Here is an 18,613-nt window from a genome sequence, read left to right as displayed (position 1 = left end):
TTTCATAAAAACCTAAAAAAAAAATTAGTCGAGAATGATAGACTGCAATATAACGAGAGTACCAGTTTGACAGAATAAAATATAACCAAAAATCATAGAAAATAAGGATGCTGGCTATGTTTATGACTCCCTTATATGCTATGTCCTTTGTGATAAAAAAATGCTGCCATGTTTGTGCGAAAAATTGTCTTTGGGCCAGAGTATATAGGGAGACTTTTATTAAATTAATAACGAAAATACTGAAAATCGGAATTTAATCAGTACAAATATGAAAAATCGGGACTGTTTTATTCATTACTTTGAAAAAAATGTTTTATTCAGAGTAAAACTATGTACCATTTATAAAAAATTATTGGACAATTTCGGAAGTTATGATTTTTCTAAAGATTTTTCCGAAATCACTTCGATAATATTTCACAGAAAATTTGAGGTTTCAATAGTTCGTCTAGTGGACCTTCAAATGACCCCAATACTGACCTCGTGAGATCAAACTGACCCGGATTCGGGTTCAGCGACCCCAAAAACATATATTACGATTTTTCTCGCATCTGTGGATTTTCATAAACGACTAGTCGGGAATGGCGACTTAGTACCGAATATTAATTTTTTCTTTAAGCGCCACATAATCTTTGATTCTACATAAAAATACCTCACTTTTCACATCTTAAAAATAACGATGGCACTCCACTATTTTTGGGCAGAGGACCCATACAAATCCTATGTATATTGCATATCTATATATATGATTGTGTTTTTTCATCCGAAAGCATTTTATGAATAATAGATATATATAGCGCGGGATTTCTGTTATAACTTTAGTATAAAAAACCAGGATTTAGGTTATATTTGAACGGGATTTTATTAAGCCAGTTTCTGGCAACACTGAGTTACACTTACACAAAATACAATGAATACACAAAAAAGCGAATTACCATATAAATTCATAAATATAAGTACATATACACATACATATCGATGGTCCTCTTGATTAACGGCACGATTCAGAATTCACAAAAAAAACTTGACTACTGTTAAGTTTCTCATGTCTCTAATTCTTACTACTTGCTTTAGTAAGGATTTCTATAGGAAGTAGTAAGCGTTAGACATGGATAGCAAGGTTTTCTTTTTAATTTTGAGGTTGTTCCAAACCGGTTCCAACCGGTCTTTTGAATATATTTAGGCGGTTTTTTGAAACCTTGACTTTTCGAATACCGAGCAAACCGGATTTTACAATCCGGTTTTTACCTAAATTCTAAATATTTATTTTATTGAAAATGGAACAAGAAAATGTTTAATAATAACCTACCTGAATTCTGGAAGATTTTCCAGAATATTACTTAAAAACTAAAAGTAAAACCGAACAAAACTCTTCCTCTGTTTTTTTTTTGTAGCAGCTTACCTAAATCAGTTAATCGCCTACATAGTGTCTTCATTCTCAACTAACGGCAGGCTTAGGGAATGGGCAGATCCGATGTTGTACATAAGTGGGCATGCGAAGACGTGGTTAGTGTCGTCGCGGCATCTTATTCAAATCGGTCTGAACAGTTTGACCTGCTACAATATCCAGAACGGAGTTGTGTCAAAGTATCGCGAGCCTCACGAAGCAACTCGAGCTCTTCATCTGCAATAGGTGGCAATGATGGAATTCAAGGGGTGAGAGTTGACGAAGGCGTTGATTGATTCACGATGAATGACCTGTCTATAATAGTCTGGTGCAGCGGATGGAGCAATCTAATTCCCAAGACAGTCGATTCTACATGCTCTAAGGACTGTTGTTTTAGCGATATAATCTTGTTAAGATCGGTGAAGCCCATTAACAGGCCTATTCTGTGTTGGTAACAAAAATTTTGTTACCGGTAAATAAAGTTCCTCGTAATTATTAAACCCTTTCGCATTCTTCGCACTGGTAAATTTTGTTACCATCTCATAAGCAGGTAACAAAATATTGTTCCGTGAAGTATGCAACACCAGAATTCATACAAAACTTCATAGCTGGATTGCTGAATAGATTAAATTGTTACAAAGGTCCTAAGAATTGCGGTTACAAGAAGTGTTTTTATTTTTTGGCAACAACATTTTCCGGTGTCAAAATGTTTGAAAACTAGCAGAATAGGCCTGTAAGTGTGAATTTTTCACTAATTTTCTTCTGATTTACTTGTAGTCCAAAATACGAGTACTACAAATTTATTTTGCGTTATTGATTTCTAAATTAACGCTACATATCGTCGTTTAAAGTACAAAACCCCGTATCAACAAAATGCAAAACCGCGTATGTGAGGTTGCATAAATTATTTTCTATAGAGTAAAAACCAGGGAATACGGAAATATTCATATAGTTATAAACGTTCGCGAACATACATTTATGATTTTATACACGAAGGTGAACGCATCAAATATTCTGTATTGATTCTCCTTCGTGAACGAGAAGCATAAAACCAGTCCAGATAGTTCGCGTTCGCGAATGTTAGGTAGACAAAATTTCCGCTGTTGATCGTACGCGTATGCATTGGTGGACCAAACAGCGTGCGTTCATATACATATGTAGCTATAAGTGGCAACGATGCCTTCGCGAAGGTTCACTGCTGTCGTTCTCCTTCATAAGTGAATGTAAATGCAGCGGCAAATATTCGCGGAAAGTTGGTATGACTAGAGATACTATTCCGTGCGAAAGCAATTTTGTTAATTGCATAAGATTTGCACCGTTCATTCGATTTTCAAAAATTAGGTGTCAAATGAAAGGGCTTGGCCTCTAGATGTGCAGTAAGGCTTTATTTTTTTCAATAGGGTTGCCACTTGCGTTTAAAATTATGATATATACATCGTTCTCCCGATTTTCAAAAATGAGGTGCCTAATGGAAGGGCTTGGCCTCTAGATGTGTAGAAAGGATATATTTTTTTGATAGGGTTGCCACCTGTGTTAAAATTTTGATATTTAAACCGTTCTCCCGATTTTCAAAAATGAGTTGTCAAATGAAAGGTCTTGGCCTCTGGAAGTGCAGTAAGCATATATTTTTTTTTATAGGGTTGACACCTGCGTTTCAAATTATGATATTTACACCGCTCTCCCGATTTTCAAAAGTGAGGTGTCAAAAGGAAGGGCTTGGCCTCTAGATGTGCAGTAAGGATATATATTTTTAATAGGGTTGCCACCTGCGTTTAAAATTATGATATTTACACNAAAACCAGTCCAGATAGTTCGCGTTCGCGAATGTTAGGTAGACAAAATTTCCGCTGTTGATCGTACGCGTATGCATTGGTGGACCAAACAGCGTGCGTTCATATACATATGTAGCTATAAGTGGCAACGATGCCTTCGCGAAGGTTCACTGCTGTCGTTCTCCTTCATAAGTGAATGTAAATGCAGCGGCAAATATTCGCGGAAAGTTGGTATGACTAGAGATACTATTCCGTGCGAAAGCAATTTTGTTAATTGCATAAGATTTGCACCGTTCATTCGATTTTCAAAAATTAGGTGTCAAATGAAAGGGCTTGGCCTCTAGATGTGCAGTAAGGCTTTATTTTTTTCAATAGGGTTGCCACTTGCGTTTAAAATTATGATATATACATCGTTCTCCCGATTTTCAAAAATGAGGTGCCTAATGGAAGGGCTTGGCCTCTAGATGTGTAGAAAGGATATATTTTTTTGATAGGGTTGCCACCTGTGTTAAAATTTTGATATTTAAACCGTTCTCCCGATTTTCAAAAATGAGTTGTCAAATGAAAGGTCTTGGCCTCTGGAAGTGCAGTAAGCATATATTTTTTTTTATAGGGTTGACACCTGCGTTTCAAATTATGATATTTACACCGCTCTCCCGATTTTCAAAAGTGAGGTGTCAAAAGGAAGGGCTTGGCCTCTAGATGTGCAGTAAGGATATATATTTTTGATAGGGTTGCCACCTGCGTTTAAAATTATGATATTTACACTGTTCTCCCGATTTTCAAAAATTAGGTGTCAAATGAAATGACTTGACATCTGGATGTGCAGTAAGGATATATATTTTTGATATGATTGCCACCTGCGTTTAAAAATATGATAATTACACCGTTCTCCCAATTTTCAAAAATGAGGTGTCAAATGAAAGGGCTTGGCCTCTAGATGTGCAGAAAGGATATATATTTTTCATAGGGTGACCACCTGCGTTTAAAATTATGATATTTACACCGTTCTCCCGATTTTCAAAAATGAGATGTCAAATGAAAGGGATTGGCCTCTAGATGTGCAGAAAGGATATATATTTTTCATAGGGTGACCACCTGCGTTTAAAATTATGATATTTACACCGTTCTCCCGATTTTCAAAAATTGGGTGTCAAATGAAAGGTCTTGGCCTCTGGATGTGCAGTAAGGATATATTTTTTTAATAGGGTTGCCACATGCGATTAACATTATGATATTTTCCGAGTTACCGAGATACATATATGTGATCATAAGTGGGTGGTGCCACGCCCATTTTCCAAAATTTTATCATAAACGTATTTCTTGGTAAACAATTGTTACAAGCATCAATTTTGAATAAACTAGCATTAATATTTACTGATTTATCGAAGATTTCGTATTTCTTTAAATTACCCTTATATGGAATGTGGGCGTGGTTATTGTCCGATTTTAAAAATTTGGCCATTTGGTATGCTGTACCAAGGCCAACGACTGTGCCAAGTTTGGAAAAAATCGGTGCAGTGGTTGCCAAGATATACACATGTAACCATAAGTGGGCGTGGCTACGCCCATTTTTCAAAAATTTGTAATATTCTTATTTTTCGTCTAAAAATCATTGTAAATATAAATTTTGAGTGAACAATCTTCAGTAGTTACTAAAATATCGCAGTTTTCGTATTTCTGACAATTACCGTTATATGGGAGGTAGGCGTGGTTATTGTCCGATTTTGCCCATTTTCAATATCGCTCGTAGTACGACTGAAAGAAGTAAACGTACCAACTTTCGTTAAGATATCTTAATTTTTACTCGAGTTATCTTGTGCACAGACGGACGGACAGACGCAGGGATGGACAGACAGTCACCGCTTAATCGATTTCTCTTTTCTTCCTGATCATTTATGTATACATTCGTCTATATCTATCTCGATTCGTTTTGCCTGTTACAAACAACCGTTATGTGAACGAAGTTATAATACCCTTTTGCGCAAGTGCGCTCGGGTATAACAAAAGCCTTGGTGAACTTCTAAATGTCAGGAACGTTCTATTTTTAATATTTTTATTGAGCTTAGTACCACGATTGTTTATTAGGAAAAATTTGAAAAAGCGACAAAGTCTAAGCGGTAGAAGTTATAGNCAACCAACTACTATCAAGTGCAGCTGATTTGCCGCTATTTAAACTCGACAGCGTGGTTGTTGTTGTCAATTCTATACATCCATTTGCTTATTTGCTTTTTTGTATAGTTTCAGGCAGGCTCTTCCTAAACTATGTATTTGTCAATGTTATTGTGGCTTGTTAACATTTTATTTTTAATATTTTTATTGAGCTTTGTACCACGATTGTTTATTAGGAAAAATTGAAAAAGCAACAAAGTCTAAGCGGTAGAAGTTATAGCACTATTTCGGAGATCACCACATCTCCTCATCAGACTTCTTTTTCTAGACGTTCATTTGATAACTAATTTTTGAAAATCGTACGAAGAATTTAAACATTATAATTTTGTAGAGGCGGCAACTCTGTTCAAAAAATAAATCCGTATTGTACGTCTTCAGGGACAGCCCTTTCATTTGACATCTTATTTTTTTTAATTCAAAGAACCGTGCAGATTTTATAATTTTTAAAATGGTGGCAACCCTATCAAAAAAATATATCCTTTCTGCACATCTAGAGGCCAAGCTCTTTCATTTGACACCTCACTTTTGAAAATCGGGAGAAGGGTGTGAATTTCATAATTTTAAACGCAAGTGGTAACCCTGTGACAAAAATATATCCTTTTTGCACTTCCAGAGGGCAATCCCTTTCATTTGACATCTCATTTTTGAAAATCGGGAGAACGGTGTAAATATTATAATTTTAAACGCAGGTGGCAATCCTATTAAAAAAATATATGCTTACTGCACGTTCAGAGGCCAAGCCCTGTCATTTGAAACCTCATTTTTGAAAATCGGGAGATCGGTGTAAATATCATAATTTTAAACGCAGGTGGCAACCCTATTAAAAACTATATCCTTACTGCTCATCCATAGGCCAAGATCTTTCATTTGACACCTCATTTTTGAAAATCGGGAGAACGAAGTAAATATCATAATTTGAAACGCAGATGGCAACCCTTTTAAAAAGATATATCCTTACTACACGTTCAGAGGCCAAGATCTTTCATTTGACACCTCATTTTTTAAAATCGGGAGAACGGTGTAAATATCATAATTTTAAACGCAAGTGGCAACCCTATCAAAAAATATATCCTTTCTGCACATCTAGAGGCCAAGCCCTTCCATTAGACACCTCATTTTTGAAAATCGGGAGAACGGTGTATATATCATAATTTTAAACGCAGGTGGCAACCCTATTAAAAAAATAAAGCCTTGCTGCACATCTAGAGGCCAAGCCCTTTCATTTGACACCTAATTTTTGAAAATCGAATGAACGGTGCAAATCTTATGCAATAAACAAAATTGCTTTCGCACGGAATAGTATCTCTAGTCATACCAACTTTCCGCGAATATTTGCCGCAGCATTCACATTCACTTATGAAGGAGAACGACAGCAGTGAACCTTCGCGAAGGCATCGCTGCCACTTATAGCTACATATATGAACGCGCGCTGTTTGGTCCACCAATGCAAACGTACGCGAACAGCGGAAATTTTTTCTACCTAACATTCGCGAGCGCGAACTATCTGGACTGGTTTTATGCTTCTCGTTCGCGAAGGAGAATCAATTAAGAATATTTGATGCGTTCACCTTCACGTTCGCGTACGAAGGTGAGTGAATATTTCCGAACCCTGGTAAAACACTCATATTTCAAAATGGTTCTCTTTTTTTATNTCCTATTAAAAAAATATATGCTTACTGCACGTTCAGAGGCCAAGCCCTGTCATTTGAAACCTCATTTTTGAAAATCGGGAGATCGGTGTAAATATCATAATTTTAAACGCAGGTGGCAATCCTATTAAAAAAATATATGCTTACTGCACGTTCAGAGGCCAAGCCCTGTCATTTGAAACCTCATTTTTGAAAATCGGGAGATCGGTGTAAATATCATAATTTTAAACGCAGGTGGCAACCCTATTAAAAACTATATCCTTACTGCTCATCCATAGGCCAAGATCTTTCATTTGACACCTCATTTTTGAAAATCGGGAGAACGAAGTAAATATCATAATTTGAAACGCAGATGGCAACCCTTTTAAAAAGATATATCCTTACTACACGTTCAGAGGCCAAGATCTTTCATTTGACACCTCATTTTTTAAAATCGGGAGAACGGTGTAAATATCATAATTTTAAACGCAAGTGGCAACCCTATCAAAAAATATATCCTTTCTGCACATCTAGAGGCCAAGCCCTTCCATTAGACACCTCATTTTTGAAAATCGGGAGAACGGTGTATATATCATAATTTTAAACGCAGGTGGCAACCCTATTAAAAAAATAAAGCCTTGCTGCACATCTAGAGGCCAAGCCCTTTCATTTGACACCTAATTTTTGAAAATCGAATGAACGGTGCAAATCTTATGCAATAAACAAAATTGCTTTCGCACGGAATAGTATCTCTAGTCATACCAACTTTCCGCGAATATTTGCCGCAGCATTCACATTCACTTATGAAGGAGAACGACAGCAGTGAACCTTCGCGAAGGCATCGCTGCCACTTATAGCTACATATATGAACGCGCGCTGTTTGGTCCACCAATGCAAACGTACGCGAACAGCGGAAATTTTTTCTACCTAACATTCGCGAGCGCGAACTATCTGGACTGGTTTTATGCTTCTCGTTCGCGAAGGAGAATCAATTAAGAATATTTGATGCGTTCACCTTCACGTTCGCGTACGAAGGTGAGTGAATATTTCCGAACCCTGGTAAAACACTCATATTTCAAAATGGTTCTCTTTTTTTATAAAGCGATCGCATTTCTGGCCAGTACATTTCAGTGCGAATGGATACGCCAAGAGCCAAGAGCTTGTGTGAGCAAATCCCTTTTTGGCAGCAGGTGTCAGTTAAGTGGTTTTGCGGAATGACGGTACGCGGTTTTGTACTTTTAGGGCCGTTTGCACCATGTCTAGTTAACGCTAACTGGAGGTACATCCTTCAGTTAAGCACGTTAACTGCTTTATCGATCACATGTTATATGATGGGTGCCGATAAAATCGATAAAGATGTTTAACTGGGAGTTAGAATTTACTAGACATGGTGCAAACGGCCCTAAAGGACGATATGTATATCTTTTCTTATCTCGCTTTTATTAGCTTTGGATGTAACTGACAAGTTACATACCTGATGACCGTATGAATTGGAATTGCTTTAAATTTCCATTCTTAGGATGCGTTTCACCAGATTCATTTAATTTAATTTTGATTTAAGTGACCTATGCCTACGGTGACCATCCGTTCTGTTTTATGCAGGACCGTACTGTTTTTCAAAGGTCGGTCCTGCGTCGTTTTTCAAACCTGAAAAACTTGAAAATGATGGATTAAAAAAAGTGTAGTGAGTTTGGGAAAACGCAGCCTTACAGCCAGTTTCACCAGATTCATTTAAGTGGAAATTAACTTTAATTTAATTTTTTATTTAATTCTCATTTAAATTATTTTCAGTTTCGATAAGCTATTTATTTAAGTGAGTAAAAAGTGGTTGTAGCACAGACTCGGCCAGCGAAAGCTTTCATTTGTACTAAGAGCTTTTGAAAGCTTTGGCACGCTGTGTTGTAAAAGCAGGGCTGGTATACAAGTAAGCAGCAGATACACAATGATCAGGTGATTAAACCTGTAACACCTCTGAGTTTGGTTATTCTGATTCAATTTTTATTTATGTGAAGAGCATAGGTCACTTAAATCAAAATTAAAAACAAATTAAAATGGATCGGTGAAACCAAAAATTCGAAAATCAAACTTAAATGAATCTGGTGAAACTGGCTGTAACCTGATGGCAGTACGAATGGAAATTATAAAAGCGAGTTTTTAGTTTTTTAAACTATTACACTGGTCTACAAGGGTTTTGCGAATAAGACGGGACCTGGTGTTTCCGAACGGATTTTTCGTGCTGAACACGAATCTGGGGTCCAAAACTTCCCATCACGTCACGTTTTCGAGAAAAAAGGGGTTGAAACCCCTAAAAACAGCGTTTTTGGCCATTTTTGAAAAATTGTAGAGCTGAACCCTGACGTGCTACAAACTTTGTATATGTCAGAAATTAAAGGCTAAATCGTGCCCTTTCGAATGAGCCCTATGCCGAATTAATCGCATGCACCCTTAGATCAGGGGGTGTATTTGTGTCTAGGAGTCCAATTTTTATATCCACCATATTCGACCCGTCATCTTAAATTTTTAAAATCTAACTGCAGATTCGTAATCAGCGACTTTTAATATAGTTAAAACCTTGGCATTATTAATTTTCTATGATCGTTTAAGATTAAATTCTTTCTGTGATCAATTTTTCCTGCACCCCTAAACACAAATACACCCCCTGCTTTAAGGGTGCACGCGATCAATTCGGCATAGGGCTCATTCGAAAGGGCACGGTTTAGCCTTTAATTTCTGATATATGCAAAATTTGTACCACGTCAGGGTTCAGCTCTATAATTTTTCGAAAATGGCCAAAAACGCTGTTTTTAGGGGTTTCAACCCCTTTTTTCTCGAAAACGTGACGTGATGGGACATTTTTGACCCCGGATTCGTGTTCAGCACGAAAAATCCGTTCAGAAACACCAGGTCCCGTCTTATTCGCAGAAAAAAAGTTGAAATTTGTAGACCAGTGTTATTTTTTATTTATTAGCAATCATATTGTAATTTTGGTCATGATTTTTGACTAAAAGTAAAAAGAGAAAATATGTACGACCAAAATTGAATTTCAAAAACCTAAAAAATATTCCAAATATTAGTCACAGTTATAAGCGATCAAAGTGACATATTTTATCTAAATCCGTGTAGCCGTTTTTTAGTGAAGAGAGGCCCCGCTTAGTGCAGGTTTTTAATTTCAAATCACCCTTTACCGATAAGATCTTGATTAAAAAAAAAATAAAACTTTATCGCACTATATCTTTAATTTGACCACTCATTTTTGAATTTTAAAAGAACGCACAATATCTAATGACTATCACATAAAATACCTTCCCGTATACTACACATACATATACCTATACTTTTAGATCGATATGTTTTTTTTTCGATAAGTTGGCCAGCCTAATTAAAGATATTTTCAAACTAAAGCTTTCATAAATTTCTTTTGATTTACACCCACATCTAAATATTTCATAAAACTTGTGTATACGTTAACTAAATTCGGCTTTTCAAACAGGTGGAAGTCCTTTTCAAAAGTTATTTCAAACTAAAATCTTCTTAAACAACTTTCCCCTGACATTGTGATACACATGTGTTTCAATAGCGGATGATCTAATTTGAATTTGATTGTTCAAACACGTTGCAACCCTCCTAAATCTGTGATCATAAGCAATAATCGCCTTAGTCGAAAAACCTGAAAACGCTTTAAAGATTTGGATTGTAATGTTAACCTTATGGGGAAACCAACATATTTTCATTTATAACTTTTTAAATAGAATAGGTAACGTGAAACTCCCACGTAAACATGTAATAATAGTTGGAGAAAACGATAGCATACATAACTCAATTCTTTCTTAAGTCGACTTAGGCGTTTTTGCTTGCGACCACAGAATAAAGGTCAGAAATAAAGAGTTTTCAAACCAATTTCGATTGACACCCATCCTTTAATAATTCGTCGAACTTATTGAATAATTTGAATGTAACTTTTTAAACACGTGGCAGCCCTTCTCAAACGTTCCAAGTTTTCAGACTAAATATTTATTTAAGTATTTATATAATTCACATAAATTTTGTACTCGTTAATTAAATTAAACCTTTCAAACAGATGGCAGCCCTCTTGAAAAGTATTTCCAATCTAAACTCTTGTTAAGGCTCCTTTGTCTAACATGGCGATACATATTTTAATTAAGTTATAAATTAAGTTGAGTTTGATTTTTAGACATGTGGAAACTCCACTAAATATGGTTCAGAAACAAAGATTTATTTATTTATTTATTTATTTATGTCTAAAGTTGTAAGTGGTACAGACATTATGAAAAATTACAAGCTAAATTTTTGGTACAATTTGAAGCGTTAAATGAACTAAGAGTAAATACAATAAAGGCTAATATAAATTTTTGCACAATAAATAGTTTTTCAATTTAGTATAGATAATTGATTTTGATTCCGACAAGTCAAGATCCAAAAATTTTGAGAAACAGTTGTACTCGGTCAAAGTCCTGACAATGGGGGCATTTGCATTGTAAACTGTTTTATTTAAACCAATACGAAAAATATCAAAGCGACGAAGGTTTCTACTCGGCACGGTGAAATCTATCAACCCGAGAAGGGACGAGCAGTCGACTTTACCCAAGACAATGTCAAGAAGAAATGACACGGACAGAAGTGAGCGTCTATTGTTTAATGTTAATAAACTAATCAATTGGCAACGCGACTCGTAAGGTGGAATCGGTTCAGAAAAATTTAAAGTGTGCAGAGCAAAACGTAGGAATATTTTTTGCACTCTCTCCAAACGATTGATGTGAATAGCGTGATACGGTCTCCAGATAAACGCGGCGTATTCCAGTTTAGACCGTACAAAGGCAGTGAACAAAGTCTTAAGTGTGTACGGGTCAGAAAATTGCGAAGAATGTCGTCTAACAAAAGCTAGCATTGCGAGAGAGTTTGAGATGGTATAATTTATATGCGCATTAAAATTAAACTTGGAATCAAAAAACACTCCCAAGTCTTTAAACACATAGGTTTAGGTAGTTTAGAGAACGTGGCTTTGTGGCATTTATTGATGTTAAGGAAGAGATGATTCTTGGAGCACCAATTATAGAGGTTGTTGAGTTCAGATTGAAGACTGACCGAGTCGCTATGACATCTAACCTCAGAGTATACTTTCAGGTCGTCCGCGTAAAGAAGAAAACGAGCTGAAGAGAAACACGACGATACATCATTGATAAAAAGAATGAAAAACAATGGGCCCAAGATACTACCCTGAGGAACTCCAGAGGTTGCAATAAATGGTTTAGATGAGAGACCATCTATAACAACACTAGAACTCCTATTTTCCAAATACGACTTGATCCATTTCAAAAAAACAGAATGGAAACCAAAATTGGCTAGTTTACAACCAATATTTTGTGGGAAATTTTATCGAAGGCTTTGGAGAAATCGGTGTAAATCACATCAACCTGATAGCCACGTCGGAAAGTCGCAAAGCAGTCCTCTGTAAAAACTGAGAGATTAGTTAACGTGGATCTGGCCGCCACGAACCCATGTTGGTTAGGACTAATCAAATGCTTCACAATGAAATGCAACTTATTGTTTATAATGCATTCGAATAGTTTTGAGACCGACGATAGCTTTGAAATTGGCCTATAATTCGTAATATCGCTTTTACTGCCACTTTTAAACACTGGGGTTATAGTAGTACGTTTCCAATCATTTATGAAGGTACCTGTAGATAGAGACTATTATATATTAAAGTGAGCGGTGTCGCTAAGATGCACAATTTTTCAGCAGTATGACTGAAAGACCATCCACATCAGTCCGTGAGGAATTTTTAATTTTATTTATGCCTTCTATAACGTCAGCCTCCGTGAGAGTGAGTGATCCAAAATCAAAAATTGAAAATAAGTTATTAGAGTGGTTTCGACGAATGCTATTCAAATCTTCATCAAGAACACCATCATCAGTCGCAAAATTAGATGAGAAGAAGTCAGCAAATAGATTAGATGCTTCACTCACGGAGGATGCAGTGACACCATTATAGAAAATATTTTTGGGAATGCTACACATATTTTTCCTAGACTGAATATAATTCCAAAAATTCTTTGGGTTATCTTTGATATTTAATTCAAAATTACGAATGTAGTTATTATATAGGTCCTTATTTAACAGGGAGAATTTATACTTATAAGAAATATACAAATCATAAAAATGCCGATTATTGGATGACTTGTACCTCTTAAAGTACTTGTTCCTCAAATTTTTTAAATGCACGAGCTTAGTCGAGTGCCACGGAAGCTGATATTTTTTCCGCGAGTAAACAGGCACAACTTTAGAGCACACTTCCGTAATTGAGCTTTTGAAAATTTTAAAGCAGCCATCCACTTCACTCTCACCAAACATAGCATCCCAATCAAATTCACTGAAAACATTATCTAACCTGCCAAAATCACAACGAGCGTAATTAAACAAAAACCTTCATATTTTGATGTTTCATATAATTTGTGTATAAGTTAACTAAACTCGACACTTCAAGCAGGTGGCAACCTTGTTCAAAATATTTTCAAACCATGTGGTGATACATACATACTAACCTATTTCCTTTAATTTAAATTGAATTTTATTTTTTAAACAGATGGCAACCCTCCAATAGGTTAGTCAAAAAACAAAGTTTTTCAAAACCATTTCGATTAATACCCATTTTGAATAATTGATCAATTTTTTTAAATAATTTGAATATAGATAAGTTTTTAAAAGGTTGCAACTCTTTTCAAAAAAATAAATCCTTATTGCACATCTACAGCCCGAGTCCTTTAAGTTGACACCTCACTTTTGAAAATTGAACGAACGGTACGGATTTGATGGTATTGGTTATTGAAAATTTTGATTTTAATTGTACAACAGGTGGCAAATCTTTTCGAAAAGATAAAACTAGTTTGCACATCTACAGGCCAATCGCTTTAATTTGACACCCTATTTTTGAAAATCGAACAGTTCTTTTATGCTGGACAAAAAATGCCTTCGCGTTTTATATATATAGAAAGATAAAACCGGTTTATCCGGTTTTTTCTCCATATGCAAATGGGGAACCCGGTTTTTAACATATTTGTAATTTTTCGAATAACTCTGAAACTGATTTAAGAAAAAAAGCAATATCGAACACCCTAACGTACGTAATAATCTGTATGCGACACTCACCGATTTGAAATGGCTTGCTGACGTAGTGCGTATGTTGGGTATTCGAAATCTAAATATTTCCACTCATTTACGATCTGAAAAGATTCCGTAACGTGCGTTGTCGGTGTTGGCCCAACGACTTCATTTCCACTGTAACCTTCACCCACGCCGCCAGTGGGTAGCGAGTTTCCGTACGCCGTTGAGATTGTGCGAGTGAAGCTACTTCCTAGTGGCGTTGGTCCAATTAATGTAGATATTTGGTCCAGGGATCCCTGCACGTTCAGGCCCCTGCCAAGAGGAGACTGCCAGAAGCTCCCATTTGTTGGGATCGACGCGTAAAGGTGGACGTTAGTAGTTTCAACTGCAGTCACAACAACCAAGCTGATACTTAGCCCTAGTGTATAGTATAATTGCAGACTAGTAGTCATTTGTGCCAACAACTTCACTTTTGCACAAGAATTGCTTTTCAATAATTTTGTGTGGCCGTCGCGTACGCAGCCTCAAACGCGTTTGGGCTAATTTTTAAAACGTCATAACAGCGCAATCATTTACTCCAATTGCTTCTCTGGGTTACGCTGCGTTTACATAAGACAATTCGAGGCAAGACAATTGAGAATATGTATTAGTCGTCAAATTGTGTATAGTAGGCGTCCAGACAAATAAAAAGACAATATATTTTGCGTTTGGCATGAATTTAATATTATTTACTAAAATATCCAAGCACAAAACACTTTTTCATAATTCTGTAATTTTTTACGATTTTGTTTTGCCTCTTTTTCTCAAATTAACCAAGACGTGACCGAATTGTCCAATTTACTGTCCAATTCACCGTCTTCGATTTTTCGAAGTGACGAAGACAATGATGTATTGCAGTGCATGTATTGCCTTTGTCTTCGCAAAATTGTCCTATGTAAACACCAAGTTAAGGCCGCTCGCTCGTTCGTGAGGCGAAAGAGCGATTGCTTTTAAATTTATAAAATAATACAAAATAAATCAAAAAACGCAACGAGCTGCAAATACACAAATTGTTACAAACCAATAAACTGGTCTGGATTTGATACTTGTACTAGCTCATATGCACATATGTATGTGTGTACATATGTATGTATTTACATATGTATATGCATGAAAGTATGTACATATTTATTTCGAAATCATTGCGATACATGATCATGTTTTCTAACCGTACATTAGTGCGCGGATTAGTAGCAGCAATCTGATGAAATTCAGTTAACCGCCTAGCAAGTAAAGTTTTAGTATTTTTATTTGGAAGCGTATGCACTCGCGTTTTTATAACATGTCGAAACTCAAGTGAATATACGTAGTCAAAATGATTTCGCTCCACCTTATCAGACACTTTGTTTTCAGTCGATTAATATTTTTACTTTTTGGTCACAAATTAATCATCTTACTTGTAAACTTATGTAACTTTAGAGACCTATAATACAATTAAGCTAGCAAATTTTCGTATAATATTTTACCCCCTTAACACTTACCGTAATGTTTTCGTTGCACCCTTATTTTGAAATAGTTCTCGTAAGTTCATTAGAAACCGCATTTTTCTAAGCGTCACCTAAGAAAAAATTATCCGTTTTATTAAAACATGAAGCAATGTAAACAACATAAACGGCCAAACATCCATAAACATATATGTATATGTTAACGTATTTTTTTACATCAGTAAATATATAGTTTAGCACTATAACAGCCTAGAATAAAAATAAATCTTTGCACCTGCATCTTCACGAAAAGAAAACAATGTCCTTTAGAGAAAAAGATGGATGCAATTCGCATATGGGTGTTTTCATGGTGTCGGATGTAAAACTCGTACGTCTTTATCACGTCACTTATAAAGCAAGTAAAGAAATATAAGTTCGGGCGAAGCCGAATTGTATACAGGGTGTCTCAGAAGTAACGTGGCAAACTTTAGGGGAAGGTAGGTGGGGGGGTGAGGTCTTTGATAAACAAAAAAATTTCAGGTAAAAGTGTCACCGTTTTTGAAATATTTAAATTTTTTTAATTTAAAAAAAATTGGCCTTTTCATGTATTTTCTTTAACTGCATCTACAAACCAGGCTATACTTAGTAAATTTTTTATGTAAAATACTTCCAGATAGTTGCTTCTCCATACTCAAATGCAATGTAGTTAAAATATATTAAGGAACCATCATAAAATTAGGACTATTTTGGGATTTTTAACTTTTTAATATTTTCTTCCCCAACTTTGACTATCTCGGGTGAAAAAAAATGTACTGAGCTATAACTTTACGTTACATAACAAAATTGCTCATTTAATAAAGGTTTCAGAAAGGTGCCACTCTTACTGTTTCGAATAGAAAAAAAAAGTTATAGCGGCTTTTGTGGGCAAAGGACTGAGACACGCTAGAATGTATTTAATAGATTTAAATTTAAGTTGCTCTTGTTACCGACCAATGACATGCTAAATAGTACAAAGGTACATTATTACCTGAGTTTTCGTGTTTCTGTAAATTACTGTTATATAGGAGGTGGGCGTGGCTATTGCCCGATTTCAAGGCTCGTACCGAGTTTGGTAAGGATTGAAGAAGCTGCTACTAAGATAAAGCATTTCATCATAGGTGGGCGGGGTCACGCCCCCTTTCCACAAGTTTCATACTAATATTATTTTGAACCAAAATTTTACTTCACATACTAATTAACTGAAATAGCATAGTTTTTGCATTTTTCGAAAATACCGTTATATGAGAAGGGGGCGTGGTTACAGTGCGATTTCACCCATTTTCAATAGTAACCTACCTTGGATAAAGGGCAACCTATGTACCAAATTTGGTTCAGATATCTCAATTTGCTCTCGTGTACATGGACAGACGGACGGACGGACAGGCAGAGATTGCTTAATCGACTTCATCTATCTCGATTCTTTAGACTTTTACAAACAACCGTTATGCGAACAAAGTTATACTACCCTGTGCACAGGTGCTTTCCTACCGTCCCACATAGAGGTATTTGCACGATTTAGGCAGGTATACACCAATTTGACAAAACTTAAACTTAAACTTAAAAAATTAGTCACATTTGATTGATAACATTCCAAATAACATCTCCCAGTCCCCCTCATTTTTCTAACTTGCCGGAAACCGGAAACAGAATATCCTAACGCTGCTTATAAATACTTTTTGCTCTCTAGAAAGGTCGTGACGGTTTTGAATTCTGCATTGTATTCTTCAAAAGTAGTGATGGCTCCGGATACAGAAGGTAATAACACATATAATTGTTACATTTATCTAACCATTTTATTAAGTAAAAGCTCTATTTAAATGTAACAAAAAAAGCGGTTTTCAACGAGTATATTTTTGAATTTATGTTGAATATTAAGGAATTTGTTGTATCCCCGAGAGAGATCGCGTTATTGTTCTTTGTTCAATTGAAAGCTTAGAAATTTGGCTAGTGGAGTGTTAAGAGATTGTCCGCAGAAAATGGCAGATAAATGATATCTCTTTACTTAGAAAATATATTGAACAAAAATCTAAAAACGCAACTAGTATATAGTAACACTACTTTAGATCTATTTTAACACTAAAATTAAACTTTCTAGATGAGTTTGAAGCCGCTGAACCAGAATATGCCAGCTGGCGACGACATCGATATTATCGGTAAAGGGCTACGTCTGTTCTGTCTTCTCGGGATTGGATAGAGAAGCAAATGGGTCTGGTGGTGAACGAGGACAAAACGAAGTATCTCCTGTTATCACACAAACAGTCGGAGCATACGCGTCTTGGCACCCACGTCACTGTTGACAGTTACAAGTTTTAAAAAGTAGACGGCTTCGTTTATTTGGGAACCAGCAATAACACCAATAATAATGTCAGTCCAATGGAGAATCACTCTTGCCAACAAGTGCTACTTTGGGCTGAGTAGGCAATTGAGAAGTAAAGTCCTCTCTCGTCGTACAAAGATCACACTCTATAAGTCACTCATCATGCCTGTGCTGGTGTATGGCGCGGAAGCATGGACAATGAAAGCATCTGATGAGGCGGCTCTTGGAGTTTTCGAGAGAAAGATTCTGCGAAAGATTTACGGACCTTTACGCGTTGGTGATGGCGAATATCGCAGACGATTTAACGATGAGCTGTATGAGCTTCACAACGATATAGACATAGTGCAGCGAAATAAAATTCAGCGGCTCCGCTGGCTTGGCCATGTCGTTCGAATGGACAGAAACGCTCCTGCTATGAAAATATTCAACGCGGGCCGGGATACTGGTAACAGAGGAAGAGGAAGGCCTCATCTGCATTGGAATGACCAGGTGGACTTTGCTTCACTTGGAATTTCCAATTGGCGTCAATTAGCACAGAAAAGAAATAACTGGCGTGCTTCGTTGGACTCGGTCAAAATTGCTTGGCGATTACAGCGCAAATAAAGAAGAAGAAGAAGAACCAGAATATGAATCCATTTAATAAAAAAAAATAGTTTTTGAGATATAAGAAAAAGTCATGTTTTCTAGGACCTTTCGGTCCTGTTTCTAGAAATCTG

The 18,613-nt window shown here is 36.2% G+C and overlaps 1 protein-coding gene across 3 annotated transcripts in view; it reads right to left on the bottom strand.

Moving 5' to 3' along the window:
• The window catches only part of yellow-h (L-dopachrome tautomerase yellow-h), an 81,371-nt gene extending 65,979 nt beyond the window's left edge, over positions 1-15,392 (bottom strand). Inside the window, exons 1-2 of one of the 3 annotated variants that reach the window (XM_017618466.1) lie at positions 15,292-15,392; positions 14,124-14,677 (exon numbers count right to left, since the gene is read on the bottom strand). In XM_017618466.1, the coding sequence (XP_017473955.1) occupies positions 14,124-14,530 (407 nt within the window). In that variant the 5' untranslated portion in view covers positions 14,531-14,677; positions 15,292-15,392. Of the gene's footprint in view, positions 1-14,123; positions 15,007-15,286 lie in introns of those variants that run through there. The other 2 variants (XM_017618467.1, XM_017618465.1) reach the window with 2 other exon arrangements.
• Positions 15,393-18,613: the final 3,221 nt, after the last annotated feature.

This window comes from Rhagoletis zephyria, unplaced genomic scaffold (assembly GCF_001687245.7).
Source record: "Rhagoletis zephyria isolate East Lansing unplaced genomic scaffold, Rhagoletis_zephyria_1.1 Rzeph_scaffold_01633, whole genome shotgun sequence".
Classification (NCBI taxonomy): domain Eukaryota; kingdom Metazoa; phylum Arthropoda; class Insecta; order Diptera; family Tephritidae; genus Rhagoletis; species Rhagoletis zephyria.
This window is presented reverse-complemented; position numbering and strand designations above follow the sequence as displayed.